The sequence below is a fragment of the Microcebus murinus genome, chromosome 24 (genome assembly GCF_040939455.1).
Source record: "Microcebus murinus isolate Inina chromosome 24, M.murinus_Inina_mat1.0, whole genome shotgun sequence".
Taxonomy (NCBI): domain Eukaryota; kingdom Metazoa; phylum Chordata; class Mammalia; order Primates; family Cheirogaleidae; genus Microcebus; species Microcebus murinus.
This window is the reverse complement of record NC_134127.1, coordinates 501,891-526,911: the sequence shown is the minus strand read 5'-3', so window position 1 is coordinate 526,911 and position 25,021 is coordinate 501,891. Positions and strand designations below refer to the sequence as shown.

At 47.6% G+C, this 25,021-nt stretch overlaps 1 protein-coding gene across 1 annotated transcript; it reads right to left on the bottom strand.

Annotated features, from left to right (window-relative positions):
* Nucleotides 1-2,838: 2,838 nt before the first annotated feature.
* LOC105878177 (neuronal acetylcholine receptor subunit beta-3) lies at nt 2,839-24,298 on the bottom strand. Its single transcript, XM_075997111.1, has 6 exons — nt 24,241-24,298; nt 16,639-16,790; nt 15,531-15,575; nt 6,249-6,358; nt 5,844-6,024; nt 2,839-2,973 (listed from the first exon to the last, which is right to left on the bottom strand). The coding sequence occupies exons 1-6, from the start codon at nt 24,296-24,298 to the stop codon at nt 2,839-2,841; spliced, it is 681 nt and encodes a 226-aa protein (XP_075853226.1).
* Between the last annotated feature and the right edge of the window lie 723 nt (nt 24,299-25,021).

The window sequence follows — 25,021 nt, the reverse complement described above, 5'->3', positions numbered from 1 at the left end:
AAAAAGGCAAACTCTGTAAGATAATTTTAAAAAGATTTTCTCTGAGCCAAATTTGAGGACCATGACCCAGAGCCATGCCCAAGAAGCCTTGAGCAAGTGGACTCGCTGTGGCTGGGTTACAGTTGGGTTTTATACATTTCAGGGAGACAGGGGTTACAGGTAAAGTCATCAATCAATACGTGGGAGGCATACGTTGGTTTGGCTTGAAAAGGCGGGCCATCTCGAAGTTGGGGGCTTACAGGTTATTGGTGGGTTTAAAGATTCTTTGGCTTGTAATTGGTTAAAGACATGAAGCTTTGTCTAAAGGCTTGGAATGTTTCGACATAAAGAGCTGTTTATCAGAGATAAGCCAACATATTTGTTGTGTAAATTGAGGACCTGCAGGTGTGTCTTGCATACCCTTAGGCCTATTAATGGGTTACAAAGGACGTCTCCAAGAAGGGAGGGGGGCACGATGAGGCATGTCTGACCTCCCTCCTCCTGGCAGGTTATTTAGTTTATTCCTTTGGCCACGAGGGGGTCCATTCAGTCAAATGGTGGGTCGGGAGGTGAGCCTTGATATTTTATTTTAGTTCACAATAGATAATAGTAGGTGCTTCAGAGAAAGAATTTTGATACCATCAAAAGGTCCATTCCAACATAAAAATACTACTTTTTGGAAATTTCAGTGTTCCATTGCTCCCAGGCTACTCACCTGTACAGCAGGTTACTGTACTGAATACTGCAGGCAACTGTAACACAGTGACCAGTATTTGTGTACCCGAACATAGAAAAGGTACCGTAAAAATAATGGTATAATCTTATGGGACTACTGTCATATATGAGGTCTGTCATTAACCGGAATGTTGTTATGGAGCACGTGAGTGTATATCATTGATCCACAAACAAACGGGCAAAAACCCCACCTCAGTAGGTGGTCTGGGCAGCAGAATAGACAATGGCTGAAAATCTAATATGTTAGGGGTAATCTCAGCCTGACAACAAAAAGAGTTCATTCTCATGAGAGGAAAGTTAATAAATTAATAATCATGCAAGACAGATCCAGGAATACTAAGATCCTCTATTAGAAATGTCAAAAGGAAAGGAGAGAGAAAGGAAGACAGGAAATAATAATGTAAATAAGAGAAGAAAACCTGCGTGAGTTGAAGAAAAGCATCCGTCATCAAGTGCCAAGCCAGAGCGGGAGCCCCGCACTCGGGCACAGACAGGCGACATTTCTAAAGTCCAAGAGGAAAAGGAAGAGCCTGAGAATTTTAGGAAGGAAAAAATAGTAACCCGTAGGAAGAAGGAGTAAGAGTCAGCTTTCACCCTACTTCTTATCTACGACACAGGATGTTATAAAATAATGTCTTCGGAGTCCTGAGGGCAAATGATTTTGAACCAGACTTCCATGCACAGCCAGCCTATTGATCGAGTGTGAGGGCTAAATAAATCTCAGAAATGCAAGGGTTCAGAAAGGTTACCACACTCGAAAACTTCCCTAGAGAATTACTTGAGGACATATTCCACATTCCTGTGAGATAATGAAACAGACGCAGAGAAAGAGGAAAATGGGCCGGGCGCGGTGGCTCACGCCTGTCATCCTAGCACTCTGGGAGGCCGAGGCGGGCGGATTGCTCGAGGTCAGGAGTTCAAAACCAGCGTGAGCAACAGCGAGACCCCGTCTCTACTATATAAAAATAGAAATAAATTAATTGGCCAACTAATATATATAGAAAAAATTAGCCGGGCATGGTGTCGCATGCCTGTAGTCCCAGCTACTCGGGAGGCTGAGGCAGGAGGATCGCTTGAGCCCAGGAGTTTGAGGTTGCTGTGAGCTAGGCTGACGCCAAGGCACTCACTCTAGCCTGGGCAACAAAGCAAGACTCTGTCTCAAAAAAAAAAGAGGAAAATGGAGAAAAGTGGTGAAAAAAGAAATAAAATTGTGGATAAAATGCATTGTCAATAAATGATTCTTAGGGAAAGGCACACGTAATATAAGAATTCCCCCATAATATGCCGAAAAAAGAATTAAAAATCTGAACTAAAATTCTGGATGACTTAGACAAAATACAGAAGTTGAGAAAAGTGAAGTGAAGGTGAGAGAGTGTCTTGTGCAGAGTGGGGGCTACGGACGCTGATTCCTAACGCTGCTGACACAGCGGCCCGCGCCCGGCTCAGCATGGCAACCGCTCCTGCGTCCTGGCCTGTGGCCCCAGCCTGGACTCCTCCCCGAAAGTCCCAGGGAGCCAAGGAAGGGGCCCAAGGAGGCTCTTCTTTCTTTAACCACTTTGGTACGGCGCTCACCCGCCGCGACACCTCGCCCAGAGCCGGCACCCACGGTCCGCAGGATGGTCTGTGCCGTGCATTGACGGCGAGTCCGTCTTGCTCTTGCGTGATGAGGAAAGCTTGAAAGCGCCGAGAGCTTGTTTCACTTTACAGACAGCTTTACTTTTAACGTAAATCAGAACAGGTGACATATACATGTATGTTTTCATGACGTTATGTTTAAGTGCTCACCATTTTATTTTGATAAATGGAAAATTAGAAAAGTCATACCACGGCTGTCGGCTATAGTCGACGCTGGGCTGTGGTGCGTTCATCTGTGGCCGTCGACCACAGTCGACGCTGGTCCCGAAGTGGTTAAAAACAACTCTCTCTAGAAGCAACCACAGATCGACTTGGGCAAGCCCACATTTCCCAAGGATTCTCTTATCAAGAGATGCTCAATTTCCGGGAAGACTGTACAATCGGGGCTCTTAGAATAAACATGTGCGTGTTCGATTCTGTGTCTGCGCCAGCCAGATGTCAGCTCTAAGGTGTGATTTTTGTCTTTCAAATTGCTCTGGAGAATTGTTCCTAAGGGTAACTACGTAGCCACATCTTCAGAGCAGGGGTGAAAATCAGAACTGAGCCCATGACTGACACTACCAGGAAGAGCCCCAGGAAGATTCGGTCAAGAACTTGCGCTACGAATTTCCAGTCTTGTACCACCTGCGAAAGAGAGAAGACGCCTTTCATTCAAGATGCTGGGCAACAGTTCTAAATTCATTTCAAGGGATTTAAAAAGACGTACAGCATGTACTTAGGGTTTCAGAATGTACCTAACACATCGCCCACGATATGGCCTCACATTCTTCCCAGTGACTTCACTAATAGTCCCCAGGAAAACCACTTGTGTAAATCGAGTTTATAGAAACATCTTCATCAACACTGAAGAGGTGAAATAGAAACAACAGAATGATTCAAGCATTTGTAAACTTTACCCATCCAAATAGGAAAAGCCTGATTTTTAAACTAATAAAAAGCCAGTATATCTTACTGGGTTGCTTCCTGATATCCCTATGAAATGAATCGAAATTTATAATGTAAGAACTTTCGTGGTCAAGGGTCAGGGGTTTTCTTTTCTTCCACTCCAGGTGCAGGTCTGGCTGCGCAGCTGCAGAGTGAGTGGCACTGTCCGGTAGGAGGGCTGCCCAGAAGACAGGAATTCATCTGGGAGAGCCCAAGTCCCCTCTCTTAGGAAGGGGAGTCTGGGCACAGGGGGAATGGGCCAGTGAGAGCAAGGTCCAAGCAGACTGGGGGAGTCTGAAGGAGAGGGGCAAGTCCTGATGTTTTAAGGGCAAATGAAGGTCCTATTTCTATTTTGTAGGAATGGAACAGGCCAGGAGGACTGCATAGGAGAACACAACATGCGTGTATTCTGTGCTCATAGAGCGGCAGAAATAAAACCTGGGGTAGGGGGAGAACATAAAGAAGATACATTAAAATGTTAAAAATGTCAACCTTAAATTGTGGGATGATGAATAATTTTTATCTTCTTATTTAGATTTTCTGTATTTTCTACATTTCCTATGTTGATTGATGATCCTGTGTCACTTTGTAATTTTTTAGTTTTTTTACTTTTATAATTTAAAAAAATGATTTCAATCTTTGTCTTAGTCATTTTAAAAGATGTAAAGAAACAAACTGAAAAAGAACTACAAGTTAATAGCTGAAATGCTTGCTCTACAGTGGCAGTTTTACTTTTCTAGTGCTTTTAAAAATGTTTTTCAGGGGGGAGGAGGGCATGGGCAATATATGTAACCGTAACACTTGTACCCCCTAATACGATAAAATAAAAAAAATGTTTTTCAGAGGAAGAAAACCATGACAAATTGTTAAGAGAAAGGATAAACTAGGCAGTATCTGTGAGGGCAAGATAAAGTGTAGAAGGATATTTCTAAAAATAAAATTCATCAGTTTGTTTACATGATCAAGCTCTTAGCACTCATTTACATCAATTTTAAAGTAGAATAATTGAACCCTATAAATTGGTGAAAATGTATAACTTGTTTTAAACAAAAGACCCATTTTTGTATTGAATTTATTTGTATGTCAAATAGTATTTTCATTCCACTGGAGAAGGACCATTTAAAGGAAGGATAAAGACGAGAAGAATAAAGATGATAATCAACCTCCATGAACTTCTTTTCCACTCATGAAGCCCAGTCATGTGTGCTAGGCACACTGTGCGTGTTTTATACTTTATGACATATATTTTATTCCTCACAATAAACTTCCAAGGTAGGTGTTAGAAAACAGAAGCTCAGGTTAAGTAACTTGTCTCAAGGATAGCGTCAGAATGGGATCGAACCTAGAACTGTTTTAAGTCTGAAATCCACACTCTTCCCACATTTTTTAGTCTGTAAACTAAATGAGCACATTCTCTTCCCTCACCAAAATATCTGTTGTAACACTAAATTTTATATTAATATAAAGATATGATTCTTTCTGTTTTTTTTTTTATTTCAAGTACCATGGATGAAAATATCTATCGTCCCATGAAAAATGAAAGATAAATCATCAGAGACCAGGATACCAATTTACTACGTATGACTGAATTATTTAAAATAGAATTAGGGGAAATTATAAGGCAAAGTGCTTAATCTACAGTTGCTTATTTTTGCTCCATAATGTTTTTGTGAACTAATTCCTAAAAATTTATATTAAAAATCCTTATTTTATGTCTGGGTTTGTTTAAAATTGTATATGTGTGAAGACGATGTCTAATAATGTCACATTTCAAACAATGACAGCATTTTATTGTAAGTAGCTGTCAAAATACTAGTCTTTGGCGGAGCTCAGTGGCACAGCGTTACTGTGAATATCAGTTTACTCACCTGGCGGATGAAATGTTCTTTCCTCACGTGGCTGGAAATGTATCTAATGGAGTCAGCAGCCTTTTCCAAGACAGCAACCAGAACTTTTTCCCCATCATTTGTCTGTTTCTGTTTCTTTTTTTCTAGAACTTTACCTCTCACTACTGGTTTACGCTCATCTTTATCTGGGACAAAGTAGCGATCCACGTGGTCTTTCATGCAAAGTAATCTGGGCAGTTTTTGCAGAAATAGCCTCTTTACCCAGGGAGCCATGGGATGGTATGTTGAGGAAGATCTATGGTGAACGTTAATTACAAAAACAGTAACAATGATTGACAGGGTCACAAAAATCATAATGAACAACAGGTACTCTCCAATGAGAGGAATGACTTTGGAAGAAGATGGGATGATTTCTTCAATCACCAGTAGAAAAACTGTCAGAGAAACCAAGACAGACGTTGACAATGAAAGTTTTTCTCCTTCATCAGAAGGTAAATAGAACACAAGAACTGTTAGAAAAGACAGTCCCAGGCAGGGTATGATCAGGAAGAGAGTGTAAAACAGAGGCAGGCGCCTGAGAACGAAAGAGTAAGTGACGAATGGATACGAATAGAAACCATCTCTCCTGTCTCCCCTCATCCCTTTTGCATGGAGTATTTCCCATTCTCCATTATCAAAAAAGTCTTTTCTGTCAACATTTTCATCTGTCAAAATGAGGTCGACCATGGTACCATCGTACGTCCAGGATCCAAACTTCATGGAGCAGTTCTGTCGGTCAAACGGGAAAAAGGTGACATCCATGGTACAGGAGCTTTTATAACTGGCGGGCGGAGTCCAAATGACGGTTCCATTGTATCTCACCACAACCTTGGTCATGAGGGAGCCTTCAAAACGCCCGTCTGCACTGCAATCAAAGCAGTTGAGCACTTACTAGTTTGTATTATTTTCCCCAGCACTGTACTACCTGTATTTTATTACTTTTCTACTACAGGTCAAACAATAGTTTAAAAAGAAACAGTTCTTTTGTTGCTTTAACATTGAAAGTTTTTCCTAATTATTTTGCCCAAATCAGACTTTTCTATTCCTAATGTTAATCTGACCAGTATAGTTTTCTTCTGTGATACTTACTTTTCAAAGAGAACGATGTCAGGAAGCCAGAGAGACTCTGATGGAACTTTAATTGAGTTAATTCCTCCATATTCATCAGGATTCCAGCGTAATTTGTGGTCTGTCCACTCCTGTATGAAATTAGTATACTGTAATTTCATGCTGAAAATTCAATGTATTAGACCTTGGGTTCTTCAAGTTTCTGTTAGTTTGCCAATGCACCGTTTTAATAGGAATGGGAAACATGTCCAGGTTAGACCTTAGGCAACCCTGTCTGGGATTCCATGCAGCTGGCGGGGTCTGACCCAGCCCAGGCCCACACACCTTGCCTATTTGGTGTTAATATTTCCAAAATCGCCACATCTAAACCTCACAATGAAGAGGATTGGCAACTGCCACTGATTCGTAATCTGTCTTTTCAGCCTGTTTTCTCTGAAGAAACAAAAGAAAAGCAATGAAGAATCTAACCCAGTTTATTCTAGGAGGGTTGGTCCCGTGATGTTTTTATTGTCATCATAATGGGTACAAATGATTTTGAATCTCACTCAAGTGTCTTGGACAAACATCCACTCAGGATGTTAATATTAAACATCCAGTATCCACCGACTGTTCTTGATAACTTTCATCCAATAAAAAAAATTTTGCAAGAATTTCACCTTAATTTTTAATCAATTTATTTTTTGAGCTCTCTATTACAATTTTAAATTATATTCCTAATATTGTTAGCCTCCAGATGCTTACATATTTTTCTTCATAAGGATAAAGTCACTTTGCATGTTTTATGGGGGCTGAAGAATCCAGATAGATAAACCTGACCATCCATCGATCGGATTGGGAAGGTCAAGCTGATGATGTGTGGGTGACCCAATCAGAGCACAGTGACCTTTATTAATTATATTTACTGACATTGAGATAACCAAGGAATGAATGAACTTAATTAAAAAGATTTTGGATACAGAATCTTATGGAATCTGAATTGAAAATTAAATTATTCTATTCCACTGTCCTTCAAGTGGATAGCTGAGTAATTATACAGGATAATGTTAAATGACATTTCAGACAGTTAGACATGCATGCCCAGTGTGAGGCTTCCTGGAGCTTGGGGATGCCAACTTTGTCATTAAAAAATCAGGAATCAGCAGATGGAAGACTTAACTGGATGGCAAAATACTGAAATATGTATGATGCCTGAAAAATGACAGTGTTATACACCCCGGATGAGACATTATCTTAAACAATATTTTTGAGACTTGATTTTTAAAAAACAAATTTTAAAAGATATTGGCTTTTAAAAAGCTAGAATCTAAAGTATAAAAAATCGCATGACTTTTTACATAAAGTCATGCATATGAAGACTGACAATTTAAGAGCCCAATCTAATAAAGTATTTACTATGTCCACTTGGTACTCGAAGGCTTCATTTTTTCCTCCCCCTCTGCCCATTTTGAAGAAGAAATATAATTTCCTCTCTACTAGTAATGTGCCTCCTGCTAAGGAGACTCTTACCATTGTTGTAGGTCTGAATCTCAGAGATGCTGGAGGGAACAAACCCATGGTAGCATTTTTTGTTTGTTTCACTTCCACCTTATTCACTTTTTAAAACTTTACTTACAATAAAATTCTCTCTTTTTGTGTACAGTTCTAAATGCAGACAGTTGCTTAATCACTACCACCAATAAGATACCAAAACAGTTTGTTGCCCCCAAAATTCCCCCCATTCTGTGCCTTTGTAATCAACCCATCCCACGTGCCCAGCCCTTGGCAATCCCTGATTTTTCTGTTCTGATAATTTTGCCTTTTCCAGAATGTCATATAAGTGGAATCATAGATCCTGACTTATTGACTTAGCAATGCATCTAGATTGTTCTGTGTTGTTGCATCAGTAGTTTGTTCATTTTTATTAGTGGGTGGTTTTACATTGTATGATGTACCATAATTTTTCCATTCACCAGTTAGGATATTTGAATTCTTTCAAATTATTTTTCCATTTTTTAAAAAAAATTTTAGCATATTCTGGGGGTACAAATGTTAAGGTTATGTATATTGCCCATGCTCCCCTCCCCTCTCGAGTCAGAGCTTCAAGCGTGACCATCCCCCAAACGCTGCACATCTCACTCATTATGTTTGTATAGACCCATCCCCTCTTCCCCCTCCCACCTGCCTGACCCCGATAAATGTTATTCCTATATGTCCACTTAGGTGTTGATCTGTTAATACCAATTTGCTGGTGAGCACATGTGGTGCTTGTTTTTCCATTCTTGAGATACTTCACCTAGTAGAATGGGTTCCAGCTGTATCCAGGAAAATACAAGAGGTGCTATATCACCGTGGTTTCTTAGAGCTGAATAGTACTCCATGGTATACATACACCACATTTTATTAATCCACTCACAAATTGGTGGGCACTTGGGTTGTTTCCACAGCTTTGCAATTGTGAATTGTGCTGCGATAATCATTCGAGTGCAGGTGTCCTTTTCATAAAGTGACTTTTGATCTTTTGGGTAGATGCCCAGTAGTGGAATTGCTGGATAGCATGGTAGATCTGCTTGTATCGCTTTGAGGTACCTCCATGTTGCTTTCCAAGAAGGCTGAACCAGTTCGCAGTCGCACCAGCAGTGGAGGAGCGTTCCTCTGTCTCCGCATCCAAGATGGCGCCGCTTCTGCTCCGGAAGCGGAAGTGGACTTTCCGGCAGGCGCCCACAGCCCGCTGCCCGGTCTCTCCGGGTCAGCGGCCTGTGGAAAGCCGCGGGGCAGCGCGGCTAGCGTGGCTGAGGAGACCGTCCTGGCGCCGCTCGCCCGGAGCGGGAGGCTGCGGGACCCACGCACCGGCTTCTCGGGCAGCTGCCCCGCCTGTCTCCCGGCTCGCCCGCCGGAGGGCGGCGGCCTTCGAGGGCTCTTGCCCGGCTGCAGAGAGCGCCACGCACAAAGCCCGGCGCACGCGTGGTTCTGAGGGACCCGGGTTCTGAGGGACCCGGCGGGGAGGAGGGGGTTTCGTTTGAGCCGGAAAGGTTTGTCTCGCTCCTCCGACCTCCCACGGCAGCGCCAGCAGCTGTGGCCAGAGACGACGCGGCGGCGTGTGAGGAATCATTCATCCCACAAATCTGCGAGGCCCGCGCCAGCCCTGGGCACGGCTAGCGGCCACGTCCTCCTCGCCTGGGTTCCTCGGATGACACACGGGCCAACCGGCAAGTACCCAGTTTGCGCGTGCGGCACACAGCGGGGTAGACAGGGAGGGGTTTCCGAGGGGTGACATTTGCACCGAGAGGTGACATTTGCACCGAGAGGTGCAGGGAGGGCGTCAGAGCAGTGGGGGTGGGCAGGGGGAGGCAGGCCCTACACGGGACTGCGGAGGGAAGGCAGAGGGGCAGGAACCAGAGGATGCAGGAGAGATGCCTTCGCCTTTCCAGTCCCTGGGGAGGACATAAGGGAGCCAGAGAGGACGCAGGTTGCGGCCTGACCGGGGCTGGTGGGACTTAGTGATGCACTCAGGGGAGAAGGCACCCTGGCTTAAGGTCAGAAGCCCTGAGCTCACACCGCTGTCCTTTGCTAGCAGCACCGCGTAGACAAGCCTCCGGCCTTCGCCTGCAGGGCTGCAAGAGTCACTGCCCCCAATCCTGGTGTCCTCCTCCCAACAGACCTGGAGGCCACAGAGTCGCTCTCCCTGAGGCGCCCTGCAGAGGGCTCACCCAGTTCTTAGCAGGACGTGAGCCCGCCACAGTGCTGGCTGGGTCCCCGTGACCCGGGCTGGCCGTGGGTGTAGAATGGAACAAACTCGAGGGCATGCACAAGGGGCAGTCGGCAGTGTCCCCCTGGTGATGCGAGGCTCGGATTCTCTGTTCTCTAAGGGGCTGTGAGATGTTCTGGTCACTTCCTTGTGCCCTCTGAAACCTGGTGGCATCTGGAGATTAACCTCCTGTCTCTCTTCTTAGAGTAAGGGATTAGCAATAGTGTCTCGTGTTTGTGTAGTATGTTTTAGCCAAGCCTGGCAAAGCCCTCCGCAAACATCAGCTCCATATCACAGCAGTTCCTGGTTTGAGAGCCGTGTTTTATGCAGGAAACAGGACAGCACAGGATATATGTCAGAGCCAAATATCAAAGTTAATCTATGACTAAGGAAAAAAAAAAAGGAAAAATACTCTAAGTCTAGGTTTCTTAATTCAGAAAAGTACAATTTCAAATCCATGTCAAATATACATATTCCCTTAAAATTGTCTTTTCTTACATATATTACTTGAACTATCACTCATAAATGTCTAAACCACAACCCAGAGGCAAATGTTACTTAAACCTAAATCATAAGACTTTTTGTTTTCCTGTAAATAAAATCCTCAAATTATTCTTACTTTAATACTAAGACCAAAAGATAATAAGATAAAAAATAAGGAACAATGCCTCATTATTGCCTTGATTTGCAGCCACCGGGACATCCCTGAGAGCTCCAGTTATCCTATCAGATGTGAGATTCTTTTTTAAACATTTTTTTTTTTGAGACAGAGTCTCTCTCTGTTGCCTGGGCTAGAGTGCCGTGGCATCAGCCTAGCTCACAGCAACCTCAAACTCCTGGGCTCAAGCAATCCTCCAGCCTCAGCGTCCTGAGTAGCTGGGACCACAGGCATGTGCCACCATGCCCAGCTAATTTTTTTTTCTATATATTTTTAGTTAGCCAATTAATTTCTTTTCTATTTCTTTCTTTCTTTCTTTTTTTTTTTTTAGTAGAGATGGGGTCTAACTCTTGCTCAGGCTGGTCTCGAACTCCTGACCTTGAGCGATCTGAGCGATCCGCCTGCCTCAGCCTCTCAGAGTGCTAGGATTATAGGTATGAGGCACCACGCCCGCAAGATGTGAGATTCTTAAAGCCAAATCAGTGTTGATTCATTTCTCTTACAGACAGCAACATAACATATTATATGTCTCACATGCCCATTAAATCCATAAGTTATTAAGGCCACAAAGTGTGGTTTGTCATTAAGGATGAAAAAGCTCACCAAAGTGGCAAGAGGGAGTGACATTTATTGAGCCTGTCACATTCCCAGTGGCACTGCTGGGTAGGCATTGCCTCTGTTTTATAGATGAAGAGACTGAGGGCCAGAGAGGTGAAATGACTTGCCCAAGTTTACATAGTAGGCCTTTGATCCCTGTTTAATTCTTACCCTGCGTCCACTTGAATAAAGGGTCCAAACTTGGCCTTCTTGGCCAAGGTCCGAGTGAGGCTACAGAGAAGGAAGGGGAGTAAGGTGCATCCTGTGTGAGATCAGTGCATGCATTTATAAATGCCTTTCCAGCCTGTGGATGGCAGCGAGACCTGGGGGGGGGGTCTCACAGACCTCTAGGGCTGGCCTGACCCTTCCATAGCGGGTTGTTTCTTATTTCTCCTCAAAGGCCAGCTCCAGGGTGCTTATCTAACGAGACCCCTATCATGTTTGCTGAACTTCCTGTTGATCTAAAACAGAAGTCAGCTGTTGGAGAAATGCCACTAGTTTAAGATGTCGGGCTTGGTGGACATTTCGCAGTTTTATTTTCCTCAGGATGGTCATGGGGATAGGAGAGCAGACTGTGTCTCAGCTGCAGGGAAGCCGCGTCCCTTCATAGCCTCATGGTCTTATTGTAGTTTGTTTCCACAGAGCCCAGCCGGGGCCTACGGTGGTACCCAGGGCAGAGCAGGCCCCCGGGAAATGCTTGCTGAGTGCATTTGCAGTGGTTGTCATAGTGATTATTCCTATGGTAACATCTAGGTGAAGGGCCCACCCTGGTGTCATTAATGAAAAGGTCAGTTGCATTTTCCATCTCCTCTAAGGTGCTCGTGATGCAGTTTTCCTGACCTTGGCTGCGACCATGCAGAAAGTGAGGAGCTGGGGCACTGAGTACTTCCTCGCCTAGTTTCAGTGAGTCAATGTTAATAATATATTTATGGTTTATAGGGTTTTGATTACTCCTTGGAAGTACAAAGGAGGAAGACAAAGGAGTTTGCCAAACAAAATCAATAAAATAAAAATAGCTCCATGCAGAAGCCTTTCTCTGGATGTCGCTAGATATTTGTCCTTTGGAAAGGTCTTTGGTTGGGAAGACAGAGAGGAAGGTCTAAATATGCCAGAGAACTGTGGAAACAAAGAGCAAGGCAGGAGAACCAGGAGGAAAAGAAGTGTCTCAGTTGTGCGTGTTCGTTTGTCCTATGAGACCCGAATCAGACACCTCTTCCCCTTGGAAGCCTTCGCTGGCTTCTCCCTGTCTTGTTTACGTGTGTCATGGTGTTTATCCTATCGCAGGAATTACTTTTTACATAACTAACACTTGTCCTCTCTCTGAAGGCAGGGCTGTGTCTGACTCTTCTTTCTATTAATAGGTCCAGGATCTAGCAAAGTGCCTGGCACTTAGGCTCTCAGTAAATCCCGTTGAATGGGAAGATGAAGTGAACCCTAACTTCATTTTCTCCTGAGTATCTTTCTATGGCAGTTCTGTGAGATGTCCCAAAGGCTGAGGAATAAAAGCCCCAGAAGACTGGGGTGAAGAAATAGACTATACAGACTAATAGAAACAGTTACCCAGAGGGCACCGGGACACCGCTATCATCTCCCTCTGGGCTCAGGCAAGAGAATGACTCTGCTGTGTAAGCCCAACTTCACTTAACAGTGTGGAAACTCGGACAAGTCCTTCAATTCTCCAGTCCTCAGTTTCCTCATCTGCAAAGTTGGATTAATAGTAGAACTTACCTTATAGGGTGGCTGTGAGAATTAAATGGGATCATTCCCATTGTACACTCAGCACAGTGCCTGGGCACTTAATAAATGCTCAATAAATCTTAGGTAGTATTATTAGCTGTTCTGGACCTAAGATCTGTGTAAAACTCCAGTGAGTTTTATAAACATCAGTTTATCTTGCTTTTTCCATCCCTTTTATCCTTTATCTTTCTTTTAGCTTTAAAAAGCTTTAAAAAATATAAAAGTAACATAACGGCCAAGCTCAAATGCCTCCTCTTCCATGCAGCCTTCCCTGCCTGACGCCCAGTGCCATAGAATCCACCTTGCTGCTTTGTCCGTACATTGTTTGCGCCATCAACAGACTTACTAACATCCCTGTAGCATCTCCCACTCCTGACTCAGTCGCTCTTACAGTGTTCTCTGCACCTCCACGGGACGTGCAGCAGCTGCTGCTGCTCCTGTGATTCAGAGCTGGGCTCAGTGAGAAGAGAGGAGAGGCCCCAGCCAGGAGTCAGGAAGCCCAGAGTCCGGCCAGCTGAGTTACTAGACTGCTCATCTCTGTAAAACAGGGCAACGTCGATGTCTCCTTTCCCAATGCAGGTGGTCGAGAGGTTTAAACGAGGTAAGAGATGCGAACCCCTTGTGAGTCAAGTGCAGTTCAAGTCTGTTATTCACATCACTTCTATTTGCTGACCGTCACAGATGTCACCTTGCTGCACTCCCACAGATTTCCCTTGCTCTGCGCTGGGTGTTGTGGATTTTTAGGATTTGGTCCAGTCTTGACCTGTGGGCATTCACCAGGGTACTGGGATGCTGGCGGCTCAGTTTTGCCACAAGTCTTGTCCAGGGCCATGGCTGAAGCCCAGGGAGTCCGTGGCTTCAACCCCTCAGGTCTGATGCTGTTCTCGTCGGCTGAAATGCCTCCTTGCTTCCAAAATTGCAAGACAAGTGAAAAGCGCCTACTGTCTCAATATTAAGACCAAGAGTCCGTGGACCACTGTCATATGTGAGAGATTAATAAAAACTTGATCTCAAGAAGAGTTGGGGAAGGATGTGTATGTGAAGAAGGAAGGGTTTTTTTGTTTCATTTTTGTTAACTTCCTAAACCTATTTACAGTTTAAGAGAGAAGTGCAGGTTTTTCTCTCCCTGCAAGCTCAAACGGAGGACTTCTTATTGGGCTCTATCAACTCAGCATTCTAAATGCCAAAGTGGGATCAGGCACTGAGGAATTAGATAGGTCTATAACAAGGTATGTTTATTTAAATTGTATTTTTATACATACATTCCCAGCTTATTATTAATATTCTCTCCTGGATATTTTTAGTTGCAAGAAAACAGTATGCAGATCCACTTCACAACTTACTAGCACACCTACCAATTAAAGAACCAGAGCAATAGAAAGTAGTAAAAGTTATAATAATCCTCTAAAGGATTAAAGTTTTTGGGGTGGCACAAATTCAATGACACAAACTAAAGTGTAGGAGTCACCTCAGTTTCTTTTATTCATTGTTCCTTATAAACCATTAGCAGAAAGGACCGAATAATGTCTACAAAACCTGAAGAGATAACCAATGTACTTTGAAAAAGTGTTATGTACGTGTGTCACAATTAAGTGAGATATTTAACCCTAGCAGGAATATTTTAAATCTATGGGCAGATTAGGTAATATCTGGACATTCATTACAAAACAGGTAATTGCTGACAAAACAAAAACAAAAAATAAGCAATTAAACCAAACTTCTCACCTATTATCAAGCAAGTCTCAATATTTTCTCACCCTAGTCAGTATTATGAAACATCACTGTGTACCCCCTGAATATGTTCAATTATTATTTCTCAATTAAAAATTAAAAAAATATTTTCTCCTTGCACACAACATACGTGAAATTGGGTTTGAATGGCAATTATTTCCTGACAACTCCAGACAGAACAAACCCCCTGGCCAGGCTCCTCTGGGCTAGAAGACAAGCGCTACCCAGCTCAAGGCCATCGTCTGAGAAGAAAGCTGAAAGCACCATTCAGCATGCGCATTTGGTGGTGTCAGGAAAATATGTTTCATTGTTCTGTTTTGGCTTCACTGTGTTCTGAAAGTAACGGTGGGAGGCCTTCTGTGGCTGCCTCGTGTTGGACCCAGTTCTTTCTCAGGCAGGACAAGAGCATCAGAGGGGACCTCCCTGGGGAGGGTCGGAGGGGAGAAGGGACAATTCTGCGTCGCTGATTTCCTAACCCAGCTGCAGTCCCCTAAGCCCTAAATGGGGCAAGAGTTGCATCTTGGGGTCTCCTTTTCCTTTTCCTCAAGTGCTCCGGAGCAGGGCCCAGGCCTCACTGTCGAGGACAGGTAACTTCCGCCCGCAAGTGGCCCCACCGCCTCTGAGCTTCTGCTCCCCGAGCAGAGACAGAGCATGTGTTCCCTGGAGCCACCGGCCCTGGTCGCTGACGCTCACAAGAGGAAACAGAGGTGACAGACCCTTCCCAGCAGTTCTCACAGCTCTGCCTGCGGGACACCCCTCGCCCTCTAATAGAACGGGCTTCGGACGGGAGCCTGTCTCAGTAGAAAAGAGCTGCAGTGGCTGGGTCAGCAGACACAGCCCTTGCATTGAAATGTACCTGTTTGAGCCACACGTTGGTCGTCATCAGCTGGTTCTTTTCATCCTAGGGAAATGACAATTAAGAAAATGTTGTACAATGAAATTAAAGAAAGTGCGACGTGTTTGTGGCGGGGCAGTGAATTTGGGCAGCGTGGAAGGATTGTTCTGGGGCTGTGGGGACAACGGGACAGTTTTGCTGCATTTGGGGAGCTATAGGTCAGTGACTTCCCCCAGGGACACAATCGTGGCAGAAATGCAAGCCCAGCAGGAAACGGGCAGAGGATGTTAAGGCAGGGGTGAGTTCAGGAAAGGTGACGGGCTCCCAGGGACGGCAGGGATGCCCTTGCCCTGGATGCTGCCATCATGGCCCTGTCTCCCTGAAGCCACCTGCCATCCAGGCCACAGCCTGGGCTGCGCCGGGATCACACTGGGTCAGCCCGGGCTCAGTCCCCTCTGCAGCTGCCCAGTCCCCACCTCAGTGCTCAGCAACGACCGTCCTAGTGACTGTGTCCACCCCCAGCAAGAGGCCCTGCACCAGGAGTGCCGCAATGGAAAGTTACCCCGAGAAAACCTCATGCTTCCTTCAGGCCATCTCACTGGCTTCTTGGGGGCAGATTTTTTTTTTTTTTAATCACAGTGAATTATTTTTATTTTTTTTCTTTTTTCTTTTTTTTTTTTTTTTTTGAGACAGAGTCTCACTTTGTTGTCCAGGCTAGAGTGAGTGCCGTGGCATCAGCCTAGCTCACAGCAACCTCAAACTCCTGGGCTCGAGCGATCCTTCTGCCTCAGCCTCCCGAGTAGCTGGGACTACAGGCATGCGCCACTATGCCCGGCTAATTTTTTTTTTATATGTATATATCAGTTGGCCAATTAATTTCTTTCTGTTTATAGTAGAGACGGGGTCTCGCTCTTGCTCAGGCTGGTTTCGAACTCCTGACCTTGAGCAATCCGCCCGGCTCGGCCTCCCAAGAGCTAGGATTACAGGCGTGAGCCACAGCGCCCACAGTGAATTATTTTTAAAATTGAAATGTCAGACACAGGGAAAGAAAAAGTATCTTAGACTTACAAACAGGTTAAAGAATGCATGCTTTTTTTTTTTTTTTAGCTGAGTGCCAGGGGTTACTCACCACGTCTACAAGCTGAGATATTTTCAATCCAAAATGCACTTTTATGGTGTCATTAGAATGTAACACGGGGCGCACCCATTTCTGATAGCCTTGGAATAAATGTCTGAGGAGGGCGTCTTCACTTTCTGCCATGGAACTGAATCCTGCAGTGGCTGTAAAAGAATCAGAGGGGCCGAGTTGATGGGAGAGGCGCGACCCTGGGTCAGCATCCTGTGACCTTAGCCGCCATCTGCTTCCAAACAGCCCGCTGCGGCAAAGGCGCCCTGAGAGCTCAAGGGTCCTCGTGAGCCCCTGCGCCCAGGCCCAGCTTCCTCCAAACAGCTGGAAACAGACTCTGCCCCTTCCCTGGAGCTCTGCCCTCTCCCGGACGCTCCCGTCAGGGCTCAGGTGCGCCAGAAAGGGCAGGTACAGCCACCCTCCCCCACCTCCCCGCACACATGGGCTCTGCCCACGAGCTGTCCTCTGGCCCGGGATCCCGTTTCTCTCCCGCACATCCCTTATCGCGCTCTGTTGTGTGTTTGTCGGGTGTCTGCCTTCCCTCGAGCTCTGTGACGGTGGCACAGTGTCCGTTGTCTCTGGTCCTGTTCACCCAGCGCCTAGAACAGCGCCCGGCCCACGGCAGGGGCTCGCTCTGTACGCACCGGACGAACAGCCCGAGATGTCCACGTGTGAGCGAGGCCACTGGGCCCGAGCAGGTGCCCCACGGTTCTCCTGTCTTTCCTCACGAACTCGTGCTTGCGTGTGACCCTCCTCTCAGCCCCTCAGTGTGCGGGAGCCTCAGAAACACTCTACTATGAAGCCTTAACCCTCTAGTTGAGGAAATGGCTTAGGAATGCAGCCCAGGAATATGTTTTGTATTTCTTTTCAATGCCGTGCTATCAAGTTTAAATAAACATGTATGTGTGTATGTATATCTGTGTATATATATGCTTAGGGGTGTGTGTATGTGTGTGTGGCCCCTTTTTGTGTATTCAGCACTCTGTTAGCATCCCACACGGACTCACCTGAACCGTGCGTCTGTCATAGAAAGCCTTTTTTCCCACCGAGAGGCCCACAGGTGGGCGATGACCACATGGGAGACACAGCCCCAGGTTCATCCAGTCAGAGCCCAAAGATTCTAGCATGGAGAAGAGCAAGCAGCGGGCAGGGCATCCGTGGGGGAGGGGCTGTGCACTCTGGGTGGACCTGCCCCTCTCTCTTCCACTCCAGAAGGAATATTAAAATGCAAACAAGTGGTAGGGAGAGGTGTAATAACCTTACATTTGTGCTTATTTATTTAAAAAGTTAACTGATCTCGAACCTTGACAGCTACTGTTAGTACCAAGAGCGGCGTTAGGAGAAGACAGCTGGGCTGCTGCCAGGGCAGAGGGCCCTAAAAGGGCCCTAAAGGGCCCTAAAACCTTACTGGCAATGCCCTCTAAGGGACCGCACGCCCACTTGCTCTGCGGAGTTCCCTGGAGGCATCCCGGGGTCCTCTCCTCTCCTACCCCAAATCTGGGCTTAAGGCTGTTCACAGCACGTCCTGGCCTAATTGCTTCCTGGGTCCCACCGGTACCACCCTCAGGGCGAACTCCGTTCTCTCTCTCTCTCTCTCCCTTCTGTGCTGCTTCCTAATGGTTTCTGCTCTCGCCCTTTTAACAGTCTGCTTTCCACTCGCTGGAATGATCTTTTAAAGACAGAAGAGTGCTGTGTCAGTTCCCTGCTAAACTCTCCAAAAGGTTTCCCACCAAGCGTGGAAAAAGACACCCCAAGTCCTCACCACGGCCTCCCAGACCCCACGTGGTGCTGCCCTTGCCCCCTGCCCTCTCCCACGCCCCCCCTCTCCCTGCCCCCAGCCCCTCACACCTGAATTCTCTTCCCAGAACTGCCAGGATGCTTCTAGTTAACTGGAGGAAATGACAAGGTCTGTAGTTTGGAAAGGAGAGCTGCATTTCTCACAAAGCACTGCAGCCTGGGGGGCCATTCCAGCAGGCTGGGGAGCAGAGCCCCGGGCAGGGGCCAGGAGCAAGCTTTGCAGCAGGGACACAGGGGCAGGAATTTGTGCCGAGAGGCATGACCAGATGTAGATGTTTAACAAGCTATAGGAGGAGTCACGAATATTTATGAAAGGAGAAATAAGTGCCTAAGCAGTGGGGCTTTGTGCCCCTTTATGGGGTCCACATTCAGAAGTCGTGGCTCTGTGATGTCGAAAGGTAAAGGATGGGAAGTCCCGCAGACTAGTTAAAACCACTGCATGGCTGCGGTCTCTTACCAGGAGAGAATGCTGGTCTGGACCCTGAGACTGGTTTCTGTTTAGCCCTTAGGAAAAAAGCCCAGTGGTCACTAGCAAGGGAGGGGGCATAATGAGGCATGTCTGACCTCCCATCCCGTCATGGCTGGAAACTCTGTTTTAAAGTTTCTCTGGGGTTCCCTGGGCCAAGAGGGGGGGTCCATTCAGTAAGGGGGGGGGGCTTGGGATTTTATTTTAATTCACATTCTGCTCAGGGAAGGCCCCCACCCTAAACAGCCCCACAGCCATTCCTTCATTTTATCCTGTCTTTGTTTGAATGTCATTTCCTTGAGGAAGTCATTCCAGGTTGTGCTGTTTAAAGACCCTTCCCCTTTCGATTGCATAGGGTACTTGATCTTCCACAGAGCACTTAATTGTATCTCGTTTCCCTTTCTGTTGCCTGTCTGTCCTTAGACAATGCCAGCTCCAGGAAGTCGGGGCCTGTCCTCACCACTGCACCCCAGCCCCTAGAACAGTGACTGGTAGGAGCAGCTGCCCAGCAAATAGCTGTTGAGTGAGCAAACACTGGACAGCTCAGCTGACAATCAGTCAGCTTCTTGGCTTGTGTTTTGCCGAGTGGTGTTTGGAGAGTTTGGGCCAGAGCTGAATTGCTCAGAAGAGGGAAACTGTGAGGACACAGCTGTCCTCCCCCTCCAGCCGTCCCCTGCAACGGCAAGCCCCTCCCCTCAGGTGGAGAATATTGCTTGAAAGGCATTTGTCTCCAGCCATGTGGTGCTGCTGTAACAGAATGCATGGCCTGGGCCATTCACAATGCCTAGAGATGCACTGGCCCGCGGTTCTGGAGGCTGAGAGGTCCAAGATGGAGGAGCCGGCGTCTGGCAAGGACCGTCTCGCTGCGCCATCCCATGGCGGAAGGGCAAGAGAGAGACAAAGAGGGCCAGATGCTGACTCTGGGGACCTTCAAGCCACAGCAGCACTGTGGCAGACACTGCTAGTTCCCTGCCCAACAGCTGTTCTGCCTTTGCCCCTGGTGACAGATGTTACATGCGCTCAGGGCTGCACAGCGCTGGCTCAAACACTCCGTTCCCGGCTCCCTTGCAGGGAGGGCTGGCCCATGTCACGTGTGGCCAATCAGATACAAATGGAAGCCACCGGGTGGGGCTTCCAGCAGAGGTTGTGAAAGAGGATAGACTCCACCTGGATGCCCTGCCCTTCCTTCCTGCCCGGACCTGGGACGCTGTGCCTAGAGATTGGGCCACCGGTGCACCTTACAATCCCGATGAAAACTACACACGTGCAGTGGCAGAATAGAGAGACAGACAGAGCCTGGATCCCTGTAGCCCTGGACTTCCCACCTCTAAATTTCTTGGCATGTGAGAAAGACGATCCCCTCTTTGGTTAAGCCACTGTAACCGCTGTGATGCACCTCTGAACACAGTCCTAACTGATGCTGGCGCCGCCGGAGCAGGAGCTGCCGAGGGCGGCAGAGTGCAGAGCCTCCCGCGGGGCGCCTGGGTTCCGGTTCAGACCAGCCAGCACAAATTACGTAGGACACCATCTCACGGTGCATGCAGGGCCTCCGAGGAGGCTGAGAACAGCTGAATAGAGCCTGAACCAACCAGCACACATGCACACGCACACAGACACACTCTCAGGTTAGCTTGGACAACCCTGAGAATTTGGTCATGCGACAGGATTCCTGAAGAAGAGCAAGGACCGTAACCTTGCACTTCCTTCCCTGGCAGGAAAACTGTACCGTCATTTTGAAGGGAGGTGGAGTTGCATGTTGGGAGGGAAAATCTAACATTACGACCTTGACAACCCAGCATTTGCCATCTCACAGCCATGCCCTTCCCCCTCCCACGAGGACACCTGCACCTGTTCTTCCCCAGGGTCCAAAGGGCAGCGAGCCGCTCTGCTCTCCCGGGACCTGCCCACGTTCGCTCCGCAGCGCTCTCAGAGGCGAGCCTCCGTCTGAATCACGGAGGGAAGAGCACACACTCTACTGGCTGTTAGGGACTCAATGTGTATGTCACCCAAAATATCAAACGTTGAAACCCTAGCCCCAATGTGACTGTATTTGGAGACAGAGTCTGTGAGGCGGTAGCACAGAGGAAAGGCCAGTGAGAAGGAAGAGAGACCTGGCTAGAAACCGAGCTTGCTGCACGTGACCCTGGACCCCAGCCTCCAGGACGGGGAGGAGGTAGATGCCTTCCGTTTACGCCTCCCAGCATTGTGTTACGACAGCCCTCGCAGACTGATTGATACAAATGTGTTCTGGCCAAAACGGACCTTGCCAAAACAAAACAAAACAAAAACAACTAAACAAAAAAAACCTCCAAAGGTTAAATGCTTTCTGCCTAATATCTTCAGATTTCCTGAACCTTTCCAAAACAGAATCTGAAGTCACTGGCACGATTGCAGCAGACTTAGAGGACAGTCCTGGAAATGTCCGTGCTTGTCCTTGTGAAACAGAGAATCATGAGAAAGGCAAGTGCCTCTCACAGCCGATTCTTTGAGCCCAGGGCCTCCAGAAGCATCTGATGGTGTTTGGCGAATGAGCAAACGAGCAAGAGGCCACAACGGGTGCCTCTGTGGCCCTGGGAAGGAGGCAGGGCGGCCCTGGCCCACCGCTACAGCGGGCACAAAATCACAGCTGTGTCCAGGACGCCCGGGACAAGCGGTCTTTAGGGGAAAAAAATGGATTCCTGAAAAGTTGCGTGTAGACCAAATGTTTGCAAACTGACTTACAATGTTAAATTAGTTAGACGATGTTCTAGGATCCAGCTCAGCGATCCATCAACAAATCGAGATGAGTGTTCTCCACTGTGGATGCATCCTTCTGGCAAGCTTGGATTTCCCGACTTCGGCATCAGTGAAGGAAAAGTGAAATGCGAGGGAAGCTGAGGCAGTGAAGCTGGGCAGGACCTGCCCGCCGTCTGCGCCCCTGGCCTCCCAGGTTGGGCTGTGAAAGGGACCTGCCCAGGGGCTCCCGGCTGCCGGGCCGGGGTCTTCTGCTGGCCACGTCAGCAGTTTTTTCACCAGCCCAAGATTATTTTGAGGATCAAGGGGCACAAATGACTGTCGTCTCCGCTGTGGTCTGCTTATCACCCCATAAAATCTGTTCCGACAACTCGATTCAATGAACGCGCATTTGCGGTTACGCCGTCTGTGTTGTTCTTGTGTTGCGAGCACCCTGCTCTCCCACAGGCTTTCCCGTTGTGTGAGGCAGTCTGTGGCCTGGAAGAGCGATGTCCCAAAACCACATCACGACGGGTAACATGTGAGCGGTGGCAGGGAGACACTCGGCCACGGTGACAGTGTTTCGTCACCCGGCTCCCATCTCCCTGTGCTGCAGTTGGCACCCGGTGCAGAGAGCTTTCCCGGGACCTTCCTGGGGGCAGACGGCCCATGCTCTACAGCGACTGCGCATGCCTGCTTCAAAATTGACCGTGGTCTCTCACGTTTCCTCGCTTTGGGTCCCGCTCTGCCCACTACCCCTCCCGCCCCCACACACACTCCAGAGCCTGCTGTTGCCTGAAGCTCCCACTATCTCCTTTGGTTAAAAACAGGAATTTTGTTGTTCCCCTAAATCCCACTATGCACCTCTTTCTCTCCTCTCCCTGCTTAACCTTTATCCCATTTTTCCTTGTCAAAATATTTCCTTCGGGGCCACGCAGGTAAGTCCACAGGCAGGGGGGAGGGCTGAGCCGCCAGGGAGCACGTGTGGAGGCCTCAGGCCTAGACCCGGGGCAGGCACGGGGCAGCTGCGCCCAGCGCTGCTCAGTCCCCCACGCCCGCCAGGACAGCACGCCGCTCTTGGCTCAGAATGCCGGAAACTCGCCACTCGTTAGAACAAGAATCCAACAAATATTTATTTAACACCGAAGAGCACTAGACTCGGGTTTGGAGACACGAGTCCTGGTCCTGATCCCAAGCATTTGACATCTCCCCAGAGAAACAGGGAGCAGATGGTTGCAGAGGCCCAGCAGCTCGCGTGTTCTGTGCTTTTAGGATCTTTGAGTTCGTGAAACAGCTGCAAAATGTGGCCCGTTAATGCCCGCTGTTTGCTGTGTCCAAGACACAGAAGATAAGATGTGCCACTAGTTGGGGACAGCCTTCCACTCACGGCTGCCAGTTAGCTCAGCAGAGACAGGATCCGGGTAGAAGTGACTGACTACAGCTATCAGGGGATTGGAGTGACAGAAACCCCAAGAGGTTCGGATGAGGTGCTCAGTCCCAGCGTGAGACAGAGGTCCCTTTGGAACCTGAGCCTTGGCCTTCTGGTCTCTTTCTTTTTGGTCATGTTTCCTGTTCTCTTCCCACCCTTATGTCAACACACACTTTCAGCAAAAGTTTGAGTCCCTGGTCAGAGGAAAGGCTGTGCTCAAAGACATGGCAATGCTTAGGTGTGCCCCACAGCCCTCGGGCTTTTAAATCCAGGGCTGATTTCAGAACGTGGGCAAAGCTCTCTCCGAGTGCCTCCATTTCTCCGTCTGAAAATTGCAATAATCAAATGTGGCAAAAGTATTGCTAAGAAATAAATAAAAATTGCTAACGGAATGACACTTTTTTCACCCTTCGGCTCCTGGTTGCAGATTGTTTCTGGTTCCATGGGAAGAACTTTCTGTTCTTAAGTTACACAAAAAGTGAAATGATTCCAAAACCCAGAAAACTGGCAGGTACAAATGACCACTGTCCCCTAAACTTTGCAGCATTTTCTTCCTCGTTCCTTTCCTTTCTTTGTTCTGTCTCTTTCTCTCTCTCTGCCCCTCTCTCCTTTTATTTGTCCTCTTTCCTCATCGAGAGTTCCTCATTTTCAGTTGGATAAGACTCATATAAAACATATACATATTCATAGACATTAATACATTTTTTTTGTTTAATTGTGATGTATAAACATTTTAGATCTACCTACATGCACAAATTTATTAAAGTATTTATATAGGTCTACAGGATATATTTGGACAAAATTAAATATCTACACACAGATACAGTAATTATGAGTAAATATGATACTAAAATGTTTATATAGTAAACTGTGCCAGATATCGGAACATTGTCTGAGTGGCGTTCGGTGCCTTCCACAACACCTTCCTGCTTTCACATCCTCCTGCCAAGCTCATAATGATTCAGAGGGATCAACACACCAAAAGACAAAACATAGACATTACGAGATTCACAGATACGATTTCTTCAGCAATAGACAGCTTTAACAGGATCACGCACTAGGGCCACATTTTGAAGGTCATCCTGAACGTGTCCAAGCACACCACCTCTTGCAACTCTAACCCCGCCAGCACCATAGTTGTGCCTCCTCTGCCTACGGAATTCTGCAGCTGTCACTCTGATTCGGCGTCACCTGTGCTTACCTGAGGGCCAGGAGCCGAGGACCACGATGAGCACCAGCACCGGACCTGTCGGCGTCATGATAAGACTCTTCCCTTAGAGGGAAGACTCCTTTCTTTCCAGCAGCAGAGCACGTCCACCGGAAAGGGGCTTTGAAAAGAAAATACAGTGGCTCAAAGCGCGAAGTGGACCCCAGGGGGAGAGCCCGCCTGGCCCGAGGTGGGACTGGCGTCTGCCACCGCCCCTGCGCTGTGTGTTTCTCAAAGTGCGCTGGGTGCTGGGTGGCTTTCCAGCCGCTGGCAGGTCCTGGAGCCTAAGACGTATCTCTGGGTCCTAACTCCTGACTTGTTAGTTCACTCCCCGGCACAGGGATGCGGGCAGCAGAGAGGGATGAAGCCAAATGACGTCCGCAGCTGCAGACCCGCGGGAGAAAGCTGCTGTGGGTCTCGCACAGCTGTGGGGAGGCCTCCAGTCGGCTCCCCAGCTGGGGCCTGGAGCTGAGAGCCCAGCGTGTGCTGGGGCTGCCTTTCTCGGAGGCTCGTGGCCAGCCAGCGCGTTCTCTGTGTGCCTGGGGCGCCCGGCCGGCTGGTCCTGGCCCCACGGGCGGGCGTGGGCTGTTTCACCTGGCGCTGTTGGAGTCCTGAGATTTGGAGACGGCTGATTCCACGTGTCCTCTCCTCCTCTCGCCTTCTTCACGGCTGGTCGAGCTCGCCCGCCTCAGGGCCGTGCAGGCCGAGGGCCCTTGATGAACGCAGACCCGGAGGACAGGCAAGCGCACAGTCGGGCCGGCGGGCGAGATGGCCA